Consider the following 19567-nt stretch of genomic DNA (forward strand, 5'->3'; position numbering starts at 1 on the left):
TTATTTTCCGAACTCGGCTTCCAGAAATTCATGCCCGACGATTGATCAAAGCGGTAAGTACATTAATAGAATTCCACATGAAAGTACATAGCCAATGGCAAGCTCGCGAACAATACTACAGGTAGTGTCTAGCGAGCAAAAGTGACAAATCATTCGGACGAGCCTCAAACAGCTTGTGCCATCTACAATCGATTTCAGAGCTTCGACTGCGTCGAGGAAACACCATATTTCCTGTGAAGAAAGTCAGTTATAATTTGTGCTGTATGGAAAGTTAGTTATTAAATAATCGATTCCTTTGAAAACAACGTACCAAGTGCTTCCGGAGACTCGTGAGGAATCTATAACACAATTATGTTAGTTATAAACAGGATGAAATACTGAGATACAAACGAGGTGATCAGATGACTTGATGATAATATTGGATGAATTTGCTGGTCTGCGCCAAACGCGCTCCTTGAAGACTTGCTCCATCATTGACCTGTGACAGTGTCTATTAGTTACTGAATTTTTTCCTGCCTCTCTGACTCACACTTCTCGGTTTTGCTTTCCGGGGAGGATCCATAATAGCTCGATGTTTTCGTCGAGCGTTTCCATCAACTCCCAGGTTTCGCGACCAGCTCGTACGTTGGCAGAGAAGATAGCCTCATGAATGGGAGGTGTTTTTAATGCGACTTTTCCGCTTCCGTCCTCGTACAGTCCATAATCAACATAGAGCCGAAGTACATCAGGATGCCAAGAGGAGAACAAAGGTGAAGATTTGAAGGAACGCAAGGCATCCTCCCTACAATCATAGTCAGTAAATGCGAGGGTAATGATTGACATGTAAGCACCGTGATGGCCAGTGTTGGCGCCTGAGCAAGACGAGACCAACAAGGCTCTGTGCGTGCTCCCATGGAAATCCTGTGAATGTATCGATCATCGGGTCGACAAGGATGAGCGAGGAAAATAAGGCTGGAAAATGTAACGCGACTAAAGCACTGTGTAATATCATGAGGTTCAGCAAGGCTTTTGAAACGCGATAACATACGCCACGCAACCTCCGACCGAGTGCCCGGCTACGACCAGGGTCCGAGAAGAGAAGCCACTCTTTTGACGTGCCTCACTAATGGATGCAGGAAGTCGGCGAAGTTGGACGGGAAGCGCAGATGTTTCTACTTCTTCTGGCATGTAGTTGATAAGAAAGTTTGCAGTGTCTCTTGCATTGTCAGTCCAATCAACTGCTGTCGATTAATTTCAAGCGAGGAAATTTAAGAGGTGTTCTCTTACAGCTACCACTGAGATTCTGTCTGTTTAGCAGAGCAGAGTCCCCATGCTGCACAGACTCCCATGACCATATCTCGTCTATAACACCACAGGCAGCTAGTAGATAGCATAGGGTGGTCTCCCAAGTCTAGTATGCATAATATAAAGTCAGATTCTTAGCATGCAGACCGTGAACAGGCGTGGCGGGCTCACTTCCTTCGGAAAGCCTGCTGCGTGGACAAGGAATAAGGTTATCCCCTTCGTCCTGACTTTGGCGTTCCAGTCCTTTTTCACATATCGATTGACACAATTCCACAGTAGCCTTTCGTCCATGACTCCGGAATAGCCGTCCTCTCCTTGCCGAGCCTGTTGTTCCATGAGTTCAAGTCCCAGTTTCTTGATATCCCTCCCGGTTCTTTTCGAAGAGCGAGGGGGTGGCTCAGGAACTGGAGTATTTGGGCTGACTCTGGGATTGGCGGCAGGTATGATATGCGTGCTGATTTTGTACATGCCAAGTAAGGTATCGGTCCGGGGCTTGGAGGGCAGGGATGGGATCTCGACGCGCCCTTCATGGTGCTTCAATGGCACCCATGGGCGCGGTTTCACGGACGTCCGGAGCGTCGTAGGAGTGTAAGGGAATGATGAGGCCATAAATGCTGCTTGAAGCTTCAGTATACACGAATTGAACCTGGCCGAGTGGTTTCCAAGTAGGGTACAATGAATGTGAATTTATTCTGTGAATCTCGAACGGTTTCAACGTCGTACAGTGCTAACAGGACAGGAGAGAAGGTGAGATTTATGTAAAGGAAGGTTGTGTTGTTTGAGATTTGTTATAAATAACGCATTCATTATGTCGCGGGCGTTGTGGGGTGTTACCATATGCATAGAACGGGAGCAAAACGGGAGTTAGTACTATTACTGTTGCAACTTGAAGTGAAACGATTTCAAGGTAACTTGGTTTCGTTTCGAAAAAAGTGGGAGTTCAAACGCTCAACGTCAACGTTCAATCGCAGGCAAGCTCGATATCGCACCCACTTCATCAGACGGGCGGGATGAAACGTCAATCGGGAATGATACGGTCGGCACGCGCACCGGGCCAGAAGTGGACTCCAGAGTCCAGTCACTCCACAGCCACTCTGATATGATGCATGTGATGGGTGACGGCACTGTTCTTGACGACGATACGATTGATTCAAGACTCGAATCGTTGACACGGATAACAGCGGGGGCTATCAGCAAACAAGCCAAGGATTTCGCAGCAAGTGGAAGACATGCTAAGGCAAAGGACCGTGCGAATGACTAGAAACACACGACCATAGCACCACTACTGCTGTTTGGCTGAATTGACTCATGACTACAAAACAACATAAACTATCACACCATCACTATATGCACCTACAAATGTATCAAGAGTACTTGGCACCAGCGGCCGGCCGGCGTGTCTTGAATGTTCTGGAACACCCATCATGATCATGATCGTCTTGCACATCGTAATCATATTGGGCGTTCGAACGAACTCTTGTGATGATTGACTAACTTAGCCTATCGTAACGTCTGCGAGGCTTCGAGGCTGGAGTTTATTGGTGATGTCTTGCATACTTGCCTCATCAGGGAATCAAAACACATACTTAGAGGTTCGTCGCATTATCTCCCTAGAGCGCCCATCTTGTTGGATAAGTTCACGACGAAGCCTCTGCGTAGCCAGATAAACACTTATGCGATGATGTACATGCGACTTCACACTGATTGGCACATGTGGGCCTGGCAGCGCCTTCAATTCTCTCAAGGTCAGTGAAATCCTTACTAAACATGATTCGAATCATTCCAACCATTTACGATAAGGAGTCAGGTGGCACGTCTGAAGCTCTACAAGCTCATGGTCTCTGCTTCCGAAGATACCCCTCATTCACACCAATCATACACTTGACAGAGTGAACTGGTCGGTACTTAAGCAAACACTGCTTATCTGGAGGCGAGAGAGTGGTTTGTTATACCTTATCTCTCCCTGCTCTCGGTTTTCTACGAGTCACCATACAACGCTAGTCTTCTTATCTACTCACTACAATCAGGGCGTGTCACGTCCACCATGGTCAAGTTAGAACATCGAGATTTCAGTGTAGGAGGGGACAAGGAAGAGGCACGCGATGTTTCTGTGTCTGGTCAACGCCTTCAGGAGCTGGGGTACGCGGTCGAATTCCGCCGCGAGATGTCTCTCTTTGGAGTGCTTGGGATGTCGTTCTGTGCCATAGGCATTCTGACTGGAATGAGTAGTGCGTTTCAGACAGGGTTGTTCTCTGGAGGTCCGCTTGGCCTGTTCTGGGGATGGAATGTGAGTTTCGCGCTTCGGTCTACCTGAACACGATACAAGCTGCTGTTCTGTATAGATATGCAGTTTTTTTATGTTTCTGATCGCTTTAAGTCTCGCAGAGATTTGCAGTACATAGTGAGCAAGTCGTTATACCCTACCAAGAGCTATGACTTACGTTGTCGTATAGCCCAACAATGGGAGGACTCTACTTTTGGGTTTGCAAAATGAAACCAGACATGCCTATCCTTGGCTGTAAGTTTCAACATCCACTTTTCACGCGGTGGCTCATGAATCAGTCTTCACTGGCTGGCTTTATTCCATGGCTATGGTGTTTACCGGCGCTTCCGGAAATCTGAGGTAAGTTTCATTCGCATCATATGATCCGCGGCCTGCGAATTGTCATCTAGTATTGCTCTATACCTTGCATCGATGGCGGAGGTTGGACAAGGAAGGACTTTGACACGAATAGAAATCACTGCGATCGCATGGGCCATGAACATATTCTCTGGTATCATCAATACCATCGGAACGAAGGCTATAGGGCGAATGAGCGCGTTTAATGTCTGGTGGACGCTGGGCGGGACGTTTGTCTTGGTCATCACCCTACTTGTGAAAGCGCCTGTGAAGGTAAAGTTGTCCCAATCTACCTGGCGAACTTTCTTCACGCGAAACTTGATTATGTATGATAGAATTCTCCTGAATTCGTGTTCACGAATTTTCAAAAGTAAGCTGTTGCTTACTCTGCAAAAGGACAAAGTTAGTGACCGGCAGATTAGCTTCACAGGCTGGGAATCGAAAGGCTTCGTCGTGCTTCTTGGGTTTCTTCAGGTCAGGTTTGATTATGTACGCATGATCTGCAATGTGACTCACAGCGCTGTCGTGCTATAGGCTGTATACACGCTCGAGGGATGTGAAACAGCAGCTCAAGTAGCAGAAGAGGCTGTACGCGCAGAAATCTTGGCCCCACTCGCTGTGGTAGGCAGCATTGCAGGCTCTTGGTTGATCGGTCTCGCGTACATGCTTTCACTTCTTTTCGCAGTCCAGAACATCGCGTCCGTTAAGGCTACCACATATGCCATCCCAATTTCTCAACTCTTCTATGATGCTGTCGGGCCCAAGTTGACCCAAGTGTGTCTGGTTGTGGTGCTGCTTGCCCAAGTGATGGCTGCGATTACCAATTTCACTGCGAGCTCGAGGCTGTTCTATGCCCTCGCAAGAGATAATGCGTTCCCTTTGAAAAAGCAATTTATAGCCTTGAACCGATTCCAAGCGCCATACTGGGGTGTATGGGTCAGCGTCTTGATAGGATGCCTTATATCGTGTGCTTATATTGGGTCTGCGGTTGCAGTCAGTCGACCTGTTTCTTCTGATGCCTTTGTTCTGATAAAATTTACGCATTCACAGTTCAACGCCATCTTATCTTCAGCAGCCATATCAGTGATGTTGAGCTACATGCAACCCATCCTTATTCGTGTGTTCTGGCCTGACTCGTTCGTTATTGAAAATCATGTATCCAAGCCTCGGTTAACTCATGTGTTAAATTTAGCATTGACGATTTTGGACCTTTTCGCCTTGGAAAATGGTCATGGCCAGTGAACTTGGCAGGTCTTCTGGTGCGTACATTCTTCATTTTTACAAATAGCCATTGATTATCTGTGTAGTTCTGCATTTTCATCTGCGTTTTATTCATCCTACCTACGGCATACCCAGTGAACGTCCTCAACATGAACTACTCAATTGTTGCTGTGGGCGGTCTTTTGGTCATAATCACGATCAACTGGTTTTGGTGGGGAAAGCATAGTTTTAAAGGCCCTGTTAAAACATGGGTAGCGCCAAGTCCCTCACTCCATTGACTTACATACCTTTCGCACGATGCAGTTGAACACTTTTTATATTTAATTTATATACGATACACGAGAGTCAGCGCGGTAGTTGAGTACTCGAGGAACGATGAAATGATAGTAGCCCAATGTCATATATTTCAAAGAGTGATACTTGATTCAGATCACAGTCGAATGTGTCCTGCAGTTGTGCCCCTACCGGGGCCTCACGCAATGGCTGCCACTCGCGGCTGCTATTGTGCTTAAACTTCTCATCGCTGGGAATTCTGGACCGGTAGGACTCGGAGCATCTGCCTCGAGTTTGCTCTTGGGGTCAGCCGTGCTTTAGCCTTTGAGTCTTCAGCTGACGTCTTACTCTGCAGGTGTCATACACTCAAAAAGTAGCCCATCATTTGACACCACCGAAGTGGAGCGTCACGCACAGGCGATCAACCTAATAAAAATAAGTCAAGTCGGATTAGAGACTTGAAGTTTCGTGGGCCCCTGAATGGCGTCTAAGTCACGTGGGGGTGGTTGAACACGCGAGCGACTCAAGCAGTCGGAAGGGCAGACGCATGCCCGCAGTAGCGTGCAGTCTCCCTAACAGGGACTACAATAAGGCTGGCGACACGCAACCTTGGTTTTACTGACAATGGAGTCTAGGAGGACAGTCCCCGATTTTTATCGTGGAGGCTCGCCTTCGACACCTTACTATACAGCTCATCCATCTCCGGCGGCCACTCCGGAGCCTCGCTCTGATGATGAGCAGCAGCCAATAGCAGGTCCATCCAAGCTCACGCTAGACTTGCCGGTCTTCTCTCTGGACTCGAATGATACTCTCCAGCTCTCTGATGAGGAAGAAGAAGAAGAGCACTCAAATTTGCGCTTAAACATTAATTTTAATCTCTCATTAGATTTCAGTCAAGCTACGCTAGGACACTCTCGTCCGCCTTCACCAGCACCAACCGCAGACTTTAGCATGATCTCACCTCCAAGCAGTCCTTCCTATATTCAATATCACTCTCAATTCCTTTCAGCACAGCAAGGGCGAAACACCCTTCCTTTCTTCCGGACATCTCCAACCCGCACTTCTACCCATCTACGAAGTCACAGCATAGCCTCGGGAGGCAGTACAAAACGTCGTGTACGTCCCAATATCACAAAGCTTTGGGAAAGCATCTCTTCTCCATCTCCTCGAGGCAGCAAGTCCTCCCCTATACTCAAACATCCATCGCCAATCCACAGGCACTTTCCTAGGTCCTCCCCTAATATCTTGCGCGCAAAGCGCAAGACCAAACGTCCTTCGGTATCAGGCGTCTTCTATTGTGGATCCAGGGTTCAGGGTAATACCAATGGGGATGTCCACGTAGACTACGGTGCATTAGACCCACTTGACGGTGAAGAAGGTGAACTCGTAGATCACGAAGGTTATTTTGATGCAATTCAATGCGATCTCACAGGTACGGATTCTTCAGATTTTTTAATACAGAATTAACATTTAACATTTAGCGTCCCCATCGTCATATACACGGTCCGCCTCCCCCTCTCCCACCACCACCACTCCAACCTCATCTCACCTCTGTCTCTTTCGACCTCAAACTCCCTCCCAAGCCTACACCCTCTGCCCAACATCATACGCCTCAGCCTCCACCTCCACGTTCACTTCCGCGCAATACCTACCCCCTGCCATGTCATACCTCCCCCTTCCCCCAGAACTCGTCCTACACATTTTCTCCCTCCTCCCGATGCGTTCAGTCTTAGCCTGTATGCTCGTATCTCACTCTTTCTACACCCTAGCCAAAGACACAAGCGTCTGGCTCGGAGTGTGGAAAGGAAGAGAAGGCCGTCCAAGAGTCCGACCCCGCGCACCTTATCAAAGCCCATACAATCATTCCTACACACACAACTTTGCGTACGGGCTCGGGTCTTCAGTGAATTACATGTCTTCTTATTCATTCCCACAAAATTCCTTACCCAGCTCGTCGTCCTCTTCTTCTCAAGACGATTCGGATTCGGATATCTTGTCGCTGCGTTATGCCCACGCAGATGAAGGCGTATATGGATTCTCGCTTCTGGAGGACTCCGAAGATGTGGAGGGAGATGGGCCTAGTGGCTGGGCTGTAGATTGGGATCGAGTCAAGGCATTGCGGCACAGCGGACGCTCCAGGGGCATTTTTATAGACGAAGAAATTAATGCTAACCGACCATCGATTTATATCCCTTATGCGGATCCGATCTTAAGAAGAGGCACGAATTTAGGACCTCTCCGGCTTAACTGGCACACCCTCTACCGCTCTCGTGCCACACTCGAAAGGCGATGGCGAGATCCGCGCGGTGAGCCACGGGTGATGCGGATTGAGGGGCATGGAGACAGGTGAGTTATATCTCCTCCCCTCTGCGTTTGAGTTCGAGTTTGAAATTTAATGACTGATCGACCCCCATAGCGTCTACTGCCTCGACTTTGACTCGCGACGGATCATCACAGGATCTAGGGACAGGACCATCAAAGTGTGGTGTATTCGCACTGGCGAGTGTCTTGCGACGTTTGAGGCTCATTTGGGGAGTGTGCTTTGTTTGAAGTTTGAAAAGGATTTTGATGCGAAGCGATCTTGCTCGCGCCGGTCTTTTTCTCGCGGGCCTATTATTAATGGTGAAGAGGAGGAGGGTGGTGCCAACGAGGATGTGAATGAGGGGGAAGAGGAGGAATCGCACGGAATGATGGTATCCGGTTCTTCTGATTGCACAGTACGCGTCTGGGACCTATACGCAAAGCATCGTGGTTCGGGAATACGGGCTGATGTACGTGCGATTCTACGTGGCCATTCTGGAGGCGTGTTGGATTTGAGGATGGATGAGAATTGGATCGTTAGCTGGTAAGTTCCCCCTTCTACCCATATCTGATCCTCCGATATCACACATCGTCATACAAACCGACACTAACGCCTTCCCTACTCAGCTCCAAAGACGCACTGATCAACGTCTACTCCCGATCTACGCTCACTTTGCATGCTGTCCTACGAGGCCACGAAGGACCCGTGAATGCCATCGGGCTCGAAGGCGGGAGAGTAGTGAGCGCCAGTGGGGATGGTCGAATGATGTTGTGGGATGCTGCTAGTGGGAGATGTGAACGGGTGTTTGAGGGGCATGAGAGGGGGTTGGCTTGTATTGAGTTTAAGGTGTGTTTCTTATATTTTCTTTCCCGCATCCCCGAAGTGTAGTCATCGTCGGTCATCGGTCATTGGCAATCGATCAATTATACCTTTTACTGATACAACTCGACTAGGACGACCTAATCCTAAGCGGTTCAAACGACTGCACTATCAAGCTCTGGCGCGCATCTACAGGAGAGTGTCTGCACACTTTTGCTGGTCATACGTTGTTGGTCCGCGCGTTGTGTTTTGATCCGAAGACTGGGTATGTGGTTAGTGCGAGTTATGATAGGAGCGTTAGGGTTTGGGAGTGGAGGGAACCTGCTGTGGATGTTGATCCTTTCATTTCGCGCTCTTCCTCGTCGAACTCTTCCTCGTCGTCATTCCACTCGACACACACCAGTACTTCAACACATACCAGCAACTCAACACACGCCAGAACCTCGATCTACGCATCCGACACAGACGGAGCAAGCGTAGTAGGCGTCGCGGACGGCGTCGTAGGGTATAGAAATTCTGGTATGAGCGAGAAGAGGGGTGTTGGGAAGTTGGTGAGAGAGTTTAGGGATTTGCATGCGAGTCATATTTTTGATGTTAAGTTTGATGTGGGGAGGATTGTTAGGTGAGTGTTTTTTTCTGTATTTTTGGGGTATTGGGTCGGGCTTTGACAGTTGGCTGGGCTTTTGATCGTTGATGTCCTCGGTGTTTCCTTTGTTCCCGTTTCGAGTCTGATTGATGAGACCTGCTGACGGCGCTTTCCTACAGCACTTCGCATGACCAGAAGATTGTTGTTTTGGATTTCACAGACGGGATTGAAGGCTCTGAAATCTTTGGGTGACATAGGGCATTGGATACCTTTCTATTCATTTTCATCTTTCACCCCATCCTGACTCGACCATATCTGGTGATAACCAGATAGTACCCGACATCGAATCTATTTATTTATCACGCATCTTATATCTGTTTTGGGCATCCTGCATTGCAACTTGAGTTTGTTAGTTCTCTTGTATACCTCTAGTGTATTATGTACAGTATATTTGGTAAACGTATCGGCAACGCTGGCTGGCTTAAACTAATACCACGAACAAGTTGGATATGACTAGGTCAAACCTTTTCTCTCTCAAAGGGCTGGCTGCAGCGGTACCGTGACGTGGTTATCTGATATCATGGTATCTGACCCTAATAGAAGCCTTGAAGGAAGACAGCTGTGAACTTTTGTTCAGGCTGGGTATGTACCGATAGTTTGGCTAGCGGTACGGTACCTCACCATGAGCCTAAGACTTGCTAAGTGGTCACTCCGAGAGTCGGACCACAGGCGTACGTGGCTGAGAGACAAGTCCAGACCAATTGCAAGTTAAGTTCGTGGTAGTACTAAGTATCAGTTATCATGATAAGTTGATCTACCCAGACCATCGATCTGCAGATTCTCTACCGATTTCATATCAAGACGGGTCGTCCGGATGTCGTGGAAGCTAGCAATTATGTAATTTGATTCCGATTCAATTGTCCGGGGTCCTGCCATCGAACGACGCGACGCGCGTGACGCGCTGCGCTGGATATGAACTTCGGAGACCTGGAACAACTCGAAGAAGGAACCGCGATGGATACCGAATCCTTACGACCAAGGCCAGGGTGACACCGACTAGGCTTCTGAACTTCGCAATGCCACCGTGGAGTCACTGTGGTAACCGTGACTGTACTGGTCCCCAACTGGTTCAAACTCGAAATCAATCGTATCCCAACCCTTTTATTCTCGTGTGAATCGAAATGATCGCCAGGAACGACAAAGTGCCAGCACTCGTACTGACTTGCCACTGACATGTCGACAGCTCAAGCGCAGGGGACACACATCGGAGCTGTGGTTTGGAAATTGGCTTAGTGGGTAGCTGTAGTGACCATGTTTCGGCAGCCTATTCTTTACTAAGAATTTATGACTGTACAAGACCTACAGGCCGCCACACTATCAGTCATATGAGTACGTAATGCTCAGAAGATGCTGCTATTTTTCGATGCATATCTGGGAGAAGGCCCAAGGGTGGGTGACTTCGTACAGGTAGGGTCTAGTCATTGTTTGATACAACAAATCTTAGAGAAGACAAGGATAAATTTAAATTCAGTCTGCGACTGATGACGTCCCGAGTAGTCAAGTGAGATGCGAGCTCATGTCCGTGACTAAAGGCGTGCAAGATAATCAACCGTGGTCGTAAATCGAGCTAGATCATCGTCAAACCGCAGTAGGCTTCGATCCTCTGCATATGTATATGAACACTGATACGCTTGGCATGATCTACTCACTGATTTTCAGGAGGCCAATACGGAAACTCGTTTGTCTGGGTCAATGTAAATCTATCTGCGACGGTCTCGGGATCACGAGTTACAGGTGAGATGTCGTCCCATACAGGTACTGACAAATGCTTTTCTGGCTTGTTGATCTCCATGAGCTGAGAATCAGATGCATTGTAGATTTCCTAGTCCCTATCGGGATATGTTCCTTGATCTATACAAGGATAGAAGTCTCGAGCGTCTCACCAGGATAGTTGCGGCGTAGATAGTAGGATCGCAATGCAGTGTGCGATTGCGATGTGATCGCAGAACATCAGTGGACTCTTGGGCGATGGTACGACTGGAACTTGCGGCGTGAAACAGGTTGTTCCATTGATCTCGTTTGAACCACATGGCCTTCACTAGTAGACACCGGGGCCCAAATTTTGGGATGGCTGGTACCCTAACACCTACCGAAGGGAGCGGCAAGGGCAAGGGCGCAAGTGCTAGCACAGGAACAATAATAGGAACGCAATGTTAAAATGCGCAACAAGTATCATCAGCATAATTCAGCAAGGCGTAACATGCGTGAAACTAACTTTTGAAGACGCTCGGGGTCAACAGAAATGTAGAACAAGCGTTGAACACGGACATGGTGAAACGTTTTCGGGGTGTAAAAGTTGACACCTCGGGTCCGTCCCTCGACCGTACTATACCAAATAATGTGCCTGTGTCGGGTGTCATTGGTGCTCCACAGCTCCTTGACATAAGCGTCAGATCCGGGAGATACATTCCGCTCGTTTCATATCTGGTCAGGACTTCACGGGGATGGCAGTGTTGCGGCATCATGGATACTGCGAAAGGGTCAAATTCAGGACCTCCCACTTAGTCGGAAAGAAAGGATATACAGGTTGTAAGCGTCGCTAACGGAACACCAGCCCATGTTCGTTGGCCTGTGGCGTTGTAACAATTGCTCCTTCACCAACGAGCGTTAAAGCGATCCAGTAGTACCAGGTGACCGTAAAATTAGCACCTTTGACATGTCCACGTGGGCCATGATAAAAATACGGTACAAATATTTACCCGCTTATTCCAGGTGGTGTCCCAGTCACAGCTGATTCCTGAATTCAAGCTGGAAGCTTGAAGCCTTGGAGGTGATGCTAACGTTGACCAAAAGGAGACTTGGAGTTGGCCAGAAGTTCATTTGTACGTGATGAGGTACTCACTTGGCACTGAACCCACAACAAGCCCACAAAGTACTATGTGAACCGGTGGAAAAATGCGTTTCGGTGTTCTTTCAATATTCGTGCATTTCATTGGGCGATGCTAGTTAATCAAATCATAAGTACACTCAGGCTGGACGACTCAAAACCGGCATTTGAGTTATCGGATAGCGTCGCAACGCCATCGTGCCAATGGAAGAGTCGCGCACTTATCTTCAAGTCGTTTCAAACATAACAGCATGCATTAGGTACTGACAAAACAAGAAGTCTCGCCACGTATCATCACGGCATGCAGTGTTTTTCCGACAGTAATCGTGATTAGATCAGGGTATACGAATGCATATGGATTCTTTAATATGCTCTTCCTGTGACTCACCTCAGCTTTTCCGGCGTGATCTGGCGTCCCGTCGGCCAAATCACATGGACAAGTCATTATGTCAGAACATTTCTAGCGTGTGCAATTGCGCAGACGAATAGAACAATCGAGATCTTGTAGTGATCTAGAACGACGAATCAATAATAAGTATAGCGGTGTAATACAGAGCTCAAAATACAATTAGCGACACAGTTGGCCAGAAAGTGATGTGAAAATGAGATGGTATAGAATGTCCGAGAGAAGAAGAAGATGCTGACCACCCTCCCAACTAGGAAGGGATGGTTGTAATATGCACGAAATCAGGATGGGCAAAAGTTGCTGAAAAATGCAAAGTCGCACTGTCGGCGATTCTTTAATCGCCGATAAGCGACCTGCCATCTCAGAGTCGTAGGGGCAATGCTAGGGCCTGAGATATCAAAGGTGCGCTGTGACCAGATGAATTTACTATGTGATGCAAACGCTTGCGTGGCGGCACGTTTGAATCCTGAAAGTCTGTCGTCTTCTCAGGACCAGGTTCCTAACCAAAAGGTCTTCGCCACATACTATGTACGTCAACTTGACCACCCTCCTCCCAACTCCGCGAGTGCTTGCGCTCTGGCCTGTAGGATGGATCTCTTGATGATCGCATCTGCCCGGTAAACTCAGTGTGGAAAGGAAGTTCCAGGAAAACATTCTTACCTCTGATTGTGGGATTGGTTCGAGTGCCCCAGCGAATGACCCTGTCATATCTGGTTGACGCCAGTCGACTCTGGGACTATTTTGTGATGGTACCATGTCAGCTGAGGGTCTCCGGTCGACAAGGTGGTGAGACGAATATGGGTGCTGCAATGGAATGAGCGGTGTGTCTCTGGAAATGTGGGTTCCAAACGCACGTCTTGTTGACTAGAAGTATCGTCGTGAGGTAGCGATGATTGCCGCGAGTAATCTTGAAGAGGAAGTAAGATTGCAGTACGCAAAAATAAATGCTCCAAATAAGCTCCTACCTGTTGAGCTCTGAGTTCTAGAGAGAAGAGCTGTCACTAGCATAAGTTTCGTTAGGCGGGACCGTGATGCTAGCGCAGCACAAAACACCCACTGAGCTCGTCACGATGCTGTTCGGCGGCGCTGACATCCCGCCTAGCACGAGCTTCCGCATCCAGGCAAACAGTATATCGTTGAAACGCATCTTGTGTTTGCGACTGCGCACGTGCGAGCGTTGCCCGTGCTTCTTGAAGATATTGACCTTGTGATGAGATTCAACCTGGAAACATGAGGAGAGCTGATTAATCGGACAAACCAGATGACTGCGCGTCTTGTAAGAGTTGCTCGTATGTTGCTGTTGAAGGCGAGGAGGATGTTCGAATGACATGTGCGCGAGATGTGCCTGGTGAGTGCACATAATTTGGACTTGAAACATTTGAACTACTTTCTGTATATGGGGAGTCAATATGACTGCGTGAAAGTACTCGAGAGCGAACATGACGGCTGACCTGGCTGCAATCGAGCGATATGATCCACTAAACTGGAGGGCGGATAACTCCCTTCGGATAATTCAGGTGTTGAGACCTCCATGGAGTCGTCGATGGGCGGAAGCTGGGGAGCATTGGGGCCAAGATGTCGCAAGCGGGGATTGTGGGGGATGCCTGCGTTGTGTCGCTCAATAAATTTCCTTAGAAAGGCGAGCTCAATATCATCGGGCATCACATATGGAGGGCCCTGAATGTCGCCTTTCTGCATAAGGACCTCTAAATGTGACATTGTCTTATCCTTGAGTTGTTGCAACCACTCATGCAATTCCATGTGATCTTGATCTGCGCGAGCGTCACTGCCGTCAAGAGTGCTATGTCAACAATAAAGCATGTCTGTAAATAATCATCGACAAACTAGTCTTGACGTCTTCTTGCTTTTCTCCAGTAGGTTTTTGTCAATTTCAGGGCGCGGTTGACTTCATTGTCGAGAGTGCGATACCAATCGCTTGAACGTCGGTTTAGTTTCACAGCCAGCACGCCGGGTTGAACTCGTAGCTGGAGCACACAGCGACCGTCGGCATCAGGAGGGCCCAAGGCACCTTTTTGACCTTGATTGCCTCTGGTGGCGCCACGGGAGACGTTGCCAAGTTCTGGCCATGGTAGGTCGTCGGATTGCATGATCACTAAATGATTGATACTCCGTCAACGGAGTGGCGAAGTTGAGGGTGTTGCAAGAGTGGAGATAAAAACTCGTCCAAGATAATCGTGCGGCAGCCTTATAATTGCAGGTGTCCTTTCTATGCAACGTAGCGATGCGGCTTTCACCATACGCACTGCCTCGGTTATTCCAATCAGTGTTTGCTGGGTGACATGTCAACATACTCATGTCAGCAGGGGTGACATCTGGCACATCTAAGTAGATTTAAGTTCAAACGTTCAAGCCAGGTCACCTCGCTGACGGATATTCGGACTGCTCTCACGTTTATATATCATCGCGACGCTGGCCGGTGACCTGATATAGTAGGTATGGTTGTGATGAGAGAAGAAACGGCAGCTATGATTACAAGAATAACGATGAAGGCGACGACAGAAAGAGTGTCATTGGGTACCATAACCCATACTTGGCTGACCCCTGCAATCACCCTAAATCCCACTTGGCGGTGCCACGACAGCCGCGAGATAACTCATCGTCCAATCGAGTATCGAGGTCTTGATTGACTTTCAAATTACAATCCCGATCATGTGGAGAAGTCCACTCCTTGCGCCAGAGGTGCAGCATCGGAAAAGTTCACCGTACATGCACTCCAGCGAACGTACTGCTTCCAGGCGTCTCCACCGGATTCGCGGCCCCTGAAATAAAGAAGTCAGAAGAGAAGCAGATCCGCCTGGAGATATTCTGACCATCCGGTGCTCTATAGGTGAGAAAGCGCGCAATTAGGCTGGGAAGGTCGATCATTCAGAACAGAAGCTGTGACAGACCTTATTGCCTCCAAATGCGGCACCTATTTCGGCGCCGCTAGTCCCAACGTTGACCTCAAGTGTTTCATTAGCATCAGGTCTGCATGTCTCAAGGCCAAATACACATACATTCACAATGCCAGCATCTGAACCTTCAGGGCCAATCCACTTGCCAAGGTTCCGAATGTCTCTGGTCCAGAGGCTGCTGGACAGTCCTTGGGGAACAGCATTGTTCCATTCAATGGCTTGCTCCAACTCATCGAACAAGCCGACGTTCAGGATAGGTGCGAACGTTTCAGTACTCCATATCTTATCAGCAGGGTCCGCGGTCTTTGGAATTGAGATCGTGGGTTGGACAAAATTACCCTGGCTCAATGCCGCATGGTCATATGTCTTTCCACCAGTAAGAATTTCAGCACCGGATTGGCGGAGCCGCTGCACAGCATCGCTGTAAATTCCAACAGCTGCACGTGTATGCAACGGTCCGAGCAAAGTGCCATCCACTAGGGGGTCTCCGACGTTTATAGTAGCGTATAATTTCTGAAGTGCGTCCAGGAATTTCGGCGCGATTGCACGGTGAAGATAAAGTCGCCTGGTAGACGTGCACCGTTGACCAGCAGTGCCAATAGCGCCAAAAAAGACAGCTGGCACAGCTAACTGCATGTCTGCGTCTGGCATGATAATTGACGCTGATGGGATGTTATCAGAGGCCATCCTCATGGTTCTTCGGAGTAACAAAAGTACCGTTGTTCCCGCCCAACTCCAATATGCTCTTGCCGAATCTAGACTGAACAGCCTTACCAACCACCCTACCTACGGCCTCACTACCTGTAAATGAAACTAAAATATTTTTATTTAACAAACGCCCTACGCCACTTGAAAAGAAAGACTTACCAAGGGGTATATCCCGACTTTCAACGATAGCTTCTCCGACATTCTTTCCGCCCGTGATGAGGGTAGACACGGCACCAGGAAGGCCGTTCTTCTCCAACACACCCGCAATGATCTTTGTTACGGCAATGGAACAAAGTGGTGTGCTCGGCGAAGGTTTCCAGACGTTCGCATTCCCGGCGGCGACCGAAAGCGCGAAATTCCTACATTCAATTACTTAGTCAGGTCTCCCTACAGCCATAGGAAGTCATACCACCCGTATACCGCAACCGGAAAGTTGAAAGCAGTAAGCACGCCAACGACACCAATGGGGTTGGGCACTGACAAAATAGTGCATCAGCATAGCATGTCAAAAGTTGGATTAATTGCGCAGTTTACCTTCCAGGATAGTGTGACCAGGTCTTTCAGATGCCACAACTCTGCCGTTCATCATTCGAGATAAGCCCACCGCATAATCGCACTCAAGAGATCAAGGGTTTCAAGATCAGCATCGGAAGAAGCAAAAGGATCCGCACAATATCCACGAATTCCTGAACTTCCCCAATACCTTCTGTTTTGATTTTCCCCATTTCGAGGGTGACCAGTGCCCCAAGAACGTCACGCTAAAAACAACAATAAGACTACCTTTGGAGGTGACAAATTTGGTGGAAAAGTGACTCTGTACCTTCGCGGAGAGCGCTTCTCTGATCTGTCGTAAAAGCTCGCCTCGCTTGGGAGCAGGAACCGTCCTGAGATGAAGATAAGCTTCCTTAGACTTTCCCAGTGCTTCGTGCAGCTCATCCGGTGTCGCCTGTGAGATTTTATATTACATGCCGGACAAAGTACGCAGCAAGCCTACTATGCACTTACCGAACGGACCCGCGCAAGTACCTCCCCTGTGGCGGGACACACGCTTTCCAGCACTTCCCCAGAGCCAGACCATTGTCCGTCATAAACGCCTGGGAGTTCCGCACCAACAGGGATGTCAAGTGACGAAAGAATAGCCGATGCGCGCGTTGACAAGCTCCGCGCGCCACGAAGAGTACCGCAGACTGGGTGACGCAACAGTATCATACCGCTAAATCTGAAGATGTAAGTAAAAGTGTTACGTATGAATGCTGCAGTCTACGGTCAAAGCAGATTGCGACTTTAGTTGGTGAGAACGTTTGGTTCGAGTTGTAAAATTTCTAAAATTTCGACACCACTGAATCACGTGGTTCTGTAAGGTTCCAGCACCCGTGACGCTCTGCAGGAGGAGCGCTGAAGCTTGAAGCGTGCATACGAGATACGCAATGTGAGCTAACATGAATGAGATAGCATAATTACATATCACATAACAAGTATCTAAGCGCTGAGCTTTCGCAGATCTATCTGTCCATTAATAGACTAAGGACAACCGCGTTCTCGGACCAAAACAAAAGCCCACGGATCTCATTAAGATGATGCAATATGTAGCAACCAAAACACTGACAGGGATGGATAATCGTGGATGCACTAATCTCACAGCATGCCTTTCGGACCCTCCCGACGGGTTAACCATAATGGACCTCCGGTCCCTGAACGGCTGTGAGTACTACCCGTATCAGGAGGAGGCAAGGCGATGAGATGAGATGCACCTATGGGGGTTAGATTAGCGTCGAGGGCGGCGATGCTGTTAATGTATAGTATGCCTCACATCGGTGCCAAGATCATAGGCCCTGGAAGAAGGAAGGGTCCGCATCAATCTGGTTCCGTGCCTTTTTGCTCCTCACTGCCAATGCATTTTTGCTGCTTTTCGATTTTCTTTTCTTTTCCCTCGGGGAGTGAGAGTTTTGTGCATCCTCATCACTGTCAGACGCCTCGATTACTGTTGCAGTGCCCTCGGGAGGTGCTTGGGTTTCGACAACAGCTCCGTCGGGTTCCTGGGGGTCTATATCCGAGGCTTGTACATTTTCGGATTCGTCAACTGCCTCTTCACCCTCTTCGTCCTCAAAAATGGCCCTGAGATCTGTCATCTTGAGCGTGTCATCGTGACCTGCACTACCGACCCATCTTCCCTCCCCACCGAGATCGACTGCAATTCTTTCGATGGGAAAAGACCCGTGGTCAGCAACAACCCCAAGGAGCTTGGTGGGAAATAGCTGCACGGCCCGCAGAAGACCATCAGACGATCCTGTGAGGATGGTGGAGTGAGAAGACGGGTATGACGACGGCAGCGTGCAAAGGGCATCAATCGACTGGGGGTGCCTGCAGCGACGATGAGGGGTATTCAGGCAAGCATCCAGAAACAGAAGAACTTTACCCAGGAACTCTGTCGACACAGTCTCCCCATCCACGGCTACGATTGAACACGGATAAAATCCCCGTCTGCGTGCCGACTACTACTTTGGATCCGCTATTAGCCCGGCATTTCGCATGCACACAATGAGCATGTTTAAATACATATGTAGGTGGAAGTACCTTCGAATAGCAACAATAGAGAGTAGCTCATCCTCCTGATCCTCGGACTGTGCCACCGGTTCTGGCTTCTTTCCACGCACATCAATCACTGATAATGTGCCATCGCCGCTTGATTATCGCACAGAATAAAATATATAAGTGTTGGAATGCGGAGGATACTGTTGCTATGGGTGTTTGCTTACCTGGTTGTGATAAGTTGCTTTTTGTCGTCTAACCAAAGGAAATCAGAGATGAAGTCATAATGATGGGTGTAACCTCGAATGGGATTAGACTTTCGAGGGTCCCACAGCTATCCACAGCTTATACGTAAGAAGTTGATCGTAACACACGTCAAACGGAATCGGCTGACCTTGATTACTCCGTCGTCATCACCAGTGCCCAGCATCTGGGGCATGAGGCGTTTGATGCGATTCACTGGGGAACTTTAATTGGCACTGCCATCAGCTGCCTCAACGAAGCATGAAGTCACATCAAGGAATTACTAACTCACTCATGGGCATTTTTGCGAGTCTCGATGACTGTCCCAGTGGCTGTATCAATTGTGCTACATGTCTTTAGTACTATGGACAACCATGGCCTAGATATCAAAATACAACATACAAAATAGCTTTTGCCTTCCCAGTTGCCCAAAGATGAGACCCATCCTCGCTGGTATCCAAGCAACGGCAAGAACGCTTGGAAGGTCTTAACACGAAGCTTTCTTCATGTTGTCCTTGTTCATCATACCGAAAGGCCTTGACCTTTCCGTTAAGAAGGCCAGTGTATACAGTCGAGTGCGTGGGATGAAATGCAAGGTCAAAAATCTGGGATCCGACTGGAATGTCCGGCATGAAAGCAACGTGCACGAGTCTCAGCTAGACTTTAGACGAACAAGTACTAAGCTGCTAAGCCAGGCTTGAATTCAAGTTCGTGGTCATAAGTTGGGCACGTGACCTTACCATAGGACCAACATTTAAGGTCAGCGCTGGTCTC

General features: G+C 48.5%; 6 protein-coding genes across 6 annotated transcripts; 2 read left to right on the plus strand and 4 right to left on the minus strand.

Annotated features, from left to right (window-relative positions):
• Position 1: 1 nt before the first annotated feature.
• HD556DRAFT_789814 (Alpha/Beta hydrolase protein) lies at positions 2-2007 on the minus strand. Its single transcript, XM_041311640.1, has 8 exons — positions 1456-2007; positions 1267-1390; positions 1028-1217; positions 831-977; positions 530-781; positions 391-478; positions 311-338; positions 2-259 (listed from the first exon to the last, which is right to left on the minus strand). The coding sequence occupies exons 1-8, from the start codon at positions 1891-1893 to the stop codon at positions 195-197; spliced, it is 1332 nt and encodes a 443-aa protein (XP_041165215.1). The 5' UTR covers positions 1894-2007; the 3' UTR covers positions 2-194.
• A 1321-nt stretch (positions 2008-3328) lies between these two features.
• On the plus strand, positions 3329-5544 carry HD556DRAFT_1493700 (amino acid transporter; the record flags this gene model as incomplete). The annotated part of the gene is made up of 11 exons (XM_041308843.1): positions 3329-3571; positions 3627-3685; positions 3738-3802; positions 3847-3907; positions 3958-4177; positions 4240-4274; positions 4327-4378; positions 4439-4897; positions 4955-5040; positions 5097-5163; positions 5212-5544. 11 exons carry the CDS (start codon positions 3329-3331, stop codon positions 5401-5403), a joined length of 1539 nt encoding a protein of 512 aa, XP_041165216.1. The 3' UTR covers positions 5404-5544.
• Positions 5545-6349: 805 nt separating this feature from the next.
• Positions 6350-9357, plus strand: HD556DRAFT_1228575 (WD40 repeat-like protein; the record flags this gene model as incomplete). Its single annotated transcript, XM_041297232.1, has 8 exons — positions 6350-6797; positions 7015-7282; positions 7616-7744; positions 7815-8243; positions 8327-8546; positions 8654-8829; positions 9046-9141; positions 9285-9357. The coding sequence occupies 8 exons, from the start codon at positions 6350-6352 to the stop codon at positions 9355-9357; spliced, it is 1839 nt and encodes a 612-aa protein (XP_041165217.1).
• Positions 9358-13058: 3701 nt separating this feature from the next.
• Positions 13059-14781, minus strand: HD556DRAFT_1333960 (uncharacterized protein). The gene is made up of 6 exons (XM_041301851.1): positions 14244-14781; positions 13850-14184; positions 13657-13788; positions 13456-13602; positions 13364-13399; positions 13059-13305 (listed from the first exon to the last, which is right to left on the minus strand). Exons 1-6 carry the CDS (start codon positions 14504-14506, stop codon positions 13103-13105), a joined length of 1116 nt encoding a protein of 371 aa, XP_041165218.1. The 5' UTR covers positions 14507-14781; the 3' UTR covers positions 13059-13102.
• On the minus strand, positions 14782-17448 carry HD556DRAFT_1333966 (succinate-semialdehyde dehydrogenase). Its single transcript, XM_041301852.1, has 11 exons — positions 17027-17448; positions 16842-16967; positions 16693-16779; positions 16556-16637; positions 16431-16497; positions 16181-16380; positions 16031-16126; positions 15416-15975; positions 15308-15361; positions 15230-15240; positions 14782-15178 (listed from the first exon to the last, which is right to left on the minus strand). Exons 1-11 carry the CDS (start codon positions 17228-17230, stop codon positions 15067-15069), a joined length of 1599 nt encoding a protein of 532 aa, XP_041165219.1. The 5' UTR covers positions 17231-17448; the 3' UTR covers positions 14782-15066.
• On the minus strand, positions 17449-19508 carry HD556DRAFT_1333982 (WD40-repeat-containing domain protein). Its single transcript, XM_041301853.1, has 8 exons — positions 19196-19508; positions 19086-19139; positions 18945-19017; positions 18778-18884; positions 18596-18703; positions 18438-18530; positions 17832-18382; positions 17449-17772 (listed from the first exon to the last, which is right to left on the minus strand). The coding sequence occupies exons 1-7, from the start codon at positions 19423-19425 to the stop codon at positions 17845-17847; spliced, it is 1203 nt and encodes a 400-aa protein (XP_041165220.1). The 5' UTR covers positions 19426-19508; the 3' UTR covers positions 17449-17772; positions 17832-17844.
• Between the last annotated feature and the right edge of the window lie 59 nt (positions 19509-19567).

Source organism: Suillus plorans, assembly GCF_016647745.1.
Source record: "Suillus plorans strain S12 chromosome Unknown HD556scaffold_6, whole genome shotgun sequence".
NCBI lineage: Eukaryota > Fungi > Basidiomycota > Agaricomycetes > Boletales > Suillaceae > Suillus > Suillus plorans.

Coding starts and splice junctions, on each gene's coding strand:
- HD556DRAFT_789814 (XM_041311640.1), bottom strand. CDS start 1,893: ATGGCCTCATCATTCCCTTACACTCCTACGACGCTCCGGACGTCCGTG. Junction 479..529: donor GGAAAGCAAAACCGAGAAGT/GTGAGTCAGAGA, acceptor ACACTGTCACAG/GTCAATGATGGAGCAAGTCT. Junction 339..390: donor TCAAGTCATCTGATCACCTC/GTTTGTATCTCA, acceptor ATTGTGTTATAG/ATTCCTCACGAGTCTCCGGA.
- HD556DRAFT_1333960 (XM_041301851.1), bottom strand. CDS start 14,506: ATGCAATCCGACGACCTACCATGGCCAGAACTTGGCAACGTCTCCCGT. Junction 14,185..14,243: donor GCAAGAAGACGTCAAGACTA/GTTTGTCGATGA, acceptor TCTTGACGGCAG/TGACGCTCGCGCAGATCAAG. Junction 13,306..13,363: donor TAGAACTCAGAGCTCAACAG/GTAGGAGCTTAT, acceptor TTCCTCTTCAAG/ATTACTCGCGGCAATCATCG.
- HD556DRAFT_1333966 (XM_041301852.1), bottom strand. CDS start 17,230: ATGATACTGTTGCGTCACCCAGTCTGCGGTACTCTTCGTGGCGCGCGG. Junction 16,498..16,555: donor TGGTCACACTATCCTGGAAG/GTAAACTGCGCA, acceptor CTATTTTGTCAG/TGCCCAACCCCATTGGTGTC. Junction 16,127..16,180: donor AAGTCGGGATATACCCCTTG/GTAAGTCTTTCT, acceptor AAAATATTTTAG/TTTCATTTACAGGTAGTGAG.
- HD556DRAFT_1333982 (XM_041301853.1), bottom strand. CDS start 19,425: ATGCCGGACATTCCAGTCGGATCCCAGATTTTTGACCTTGCATTTCAT. Junction 19,018..19,085: donor ACTCGCAAAAATGCCCATGA/GTGAGTTAGTAA, acceptor TGCCAATTAAAG/TTCCCCAGTGAATCGCATCA. Junction 18,885..18,944: donor ATGACGACGGAGTAATCAAG/GTCAGCCGATTC, acceptor AGCTGTGGATAG/CTGTGGGACCCTCGAAAGTC.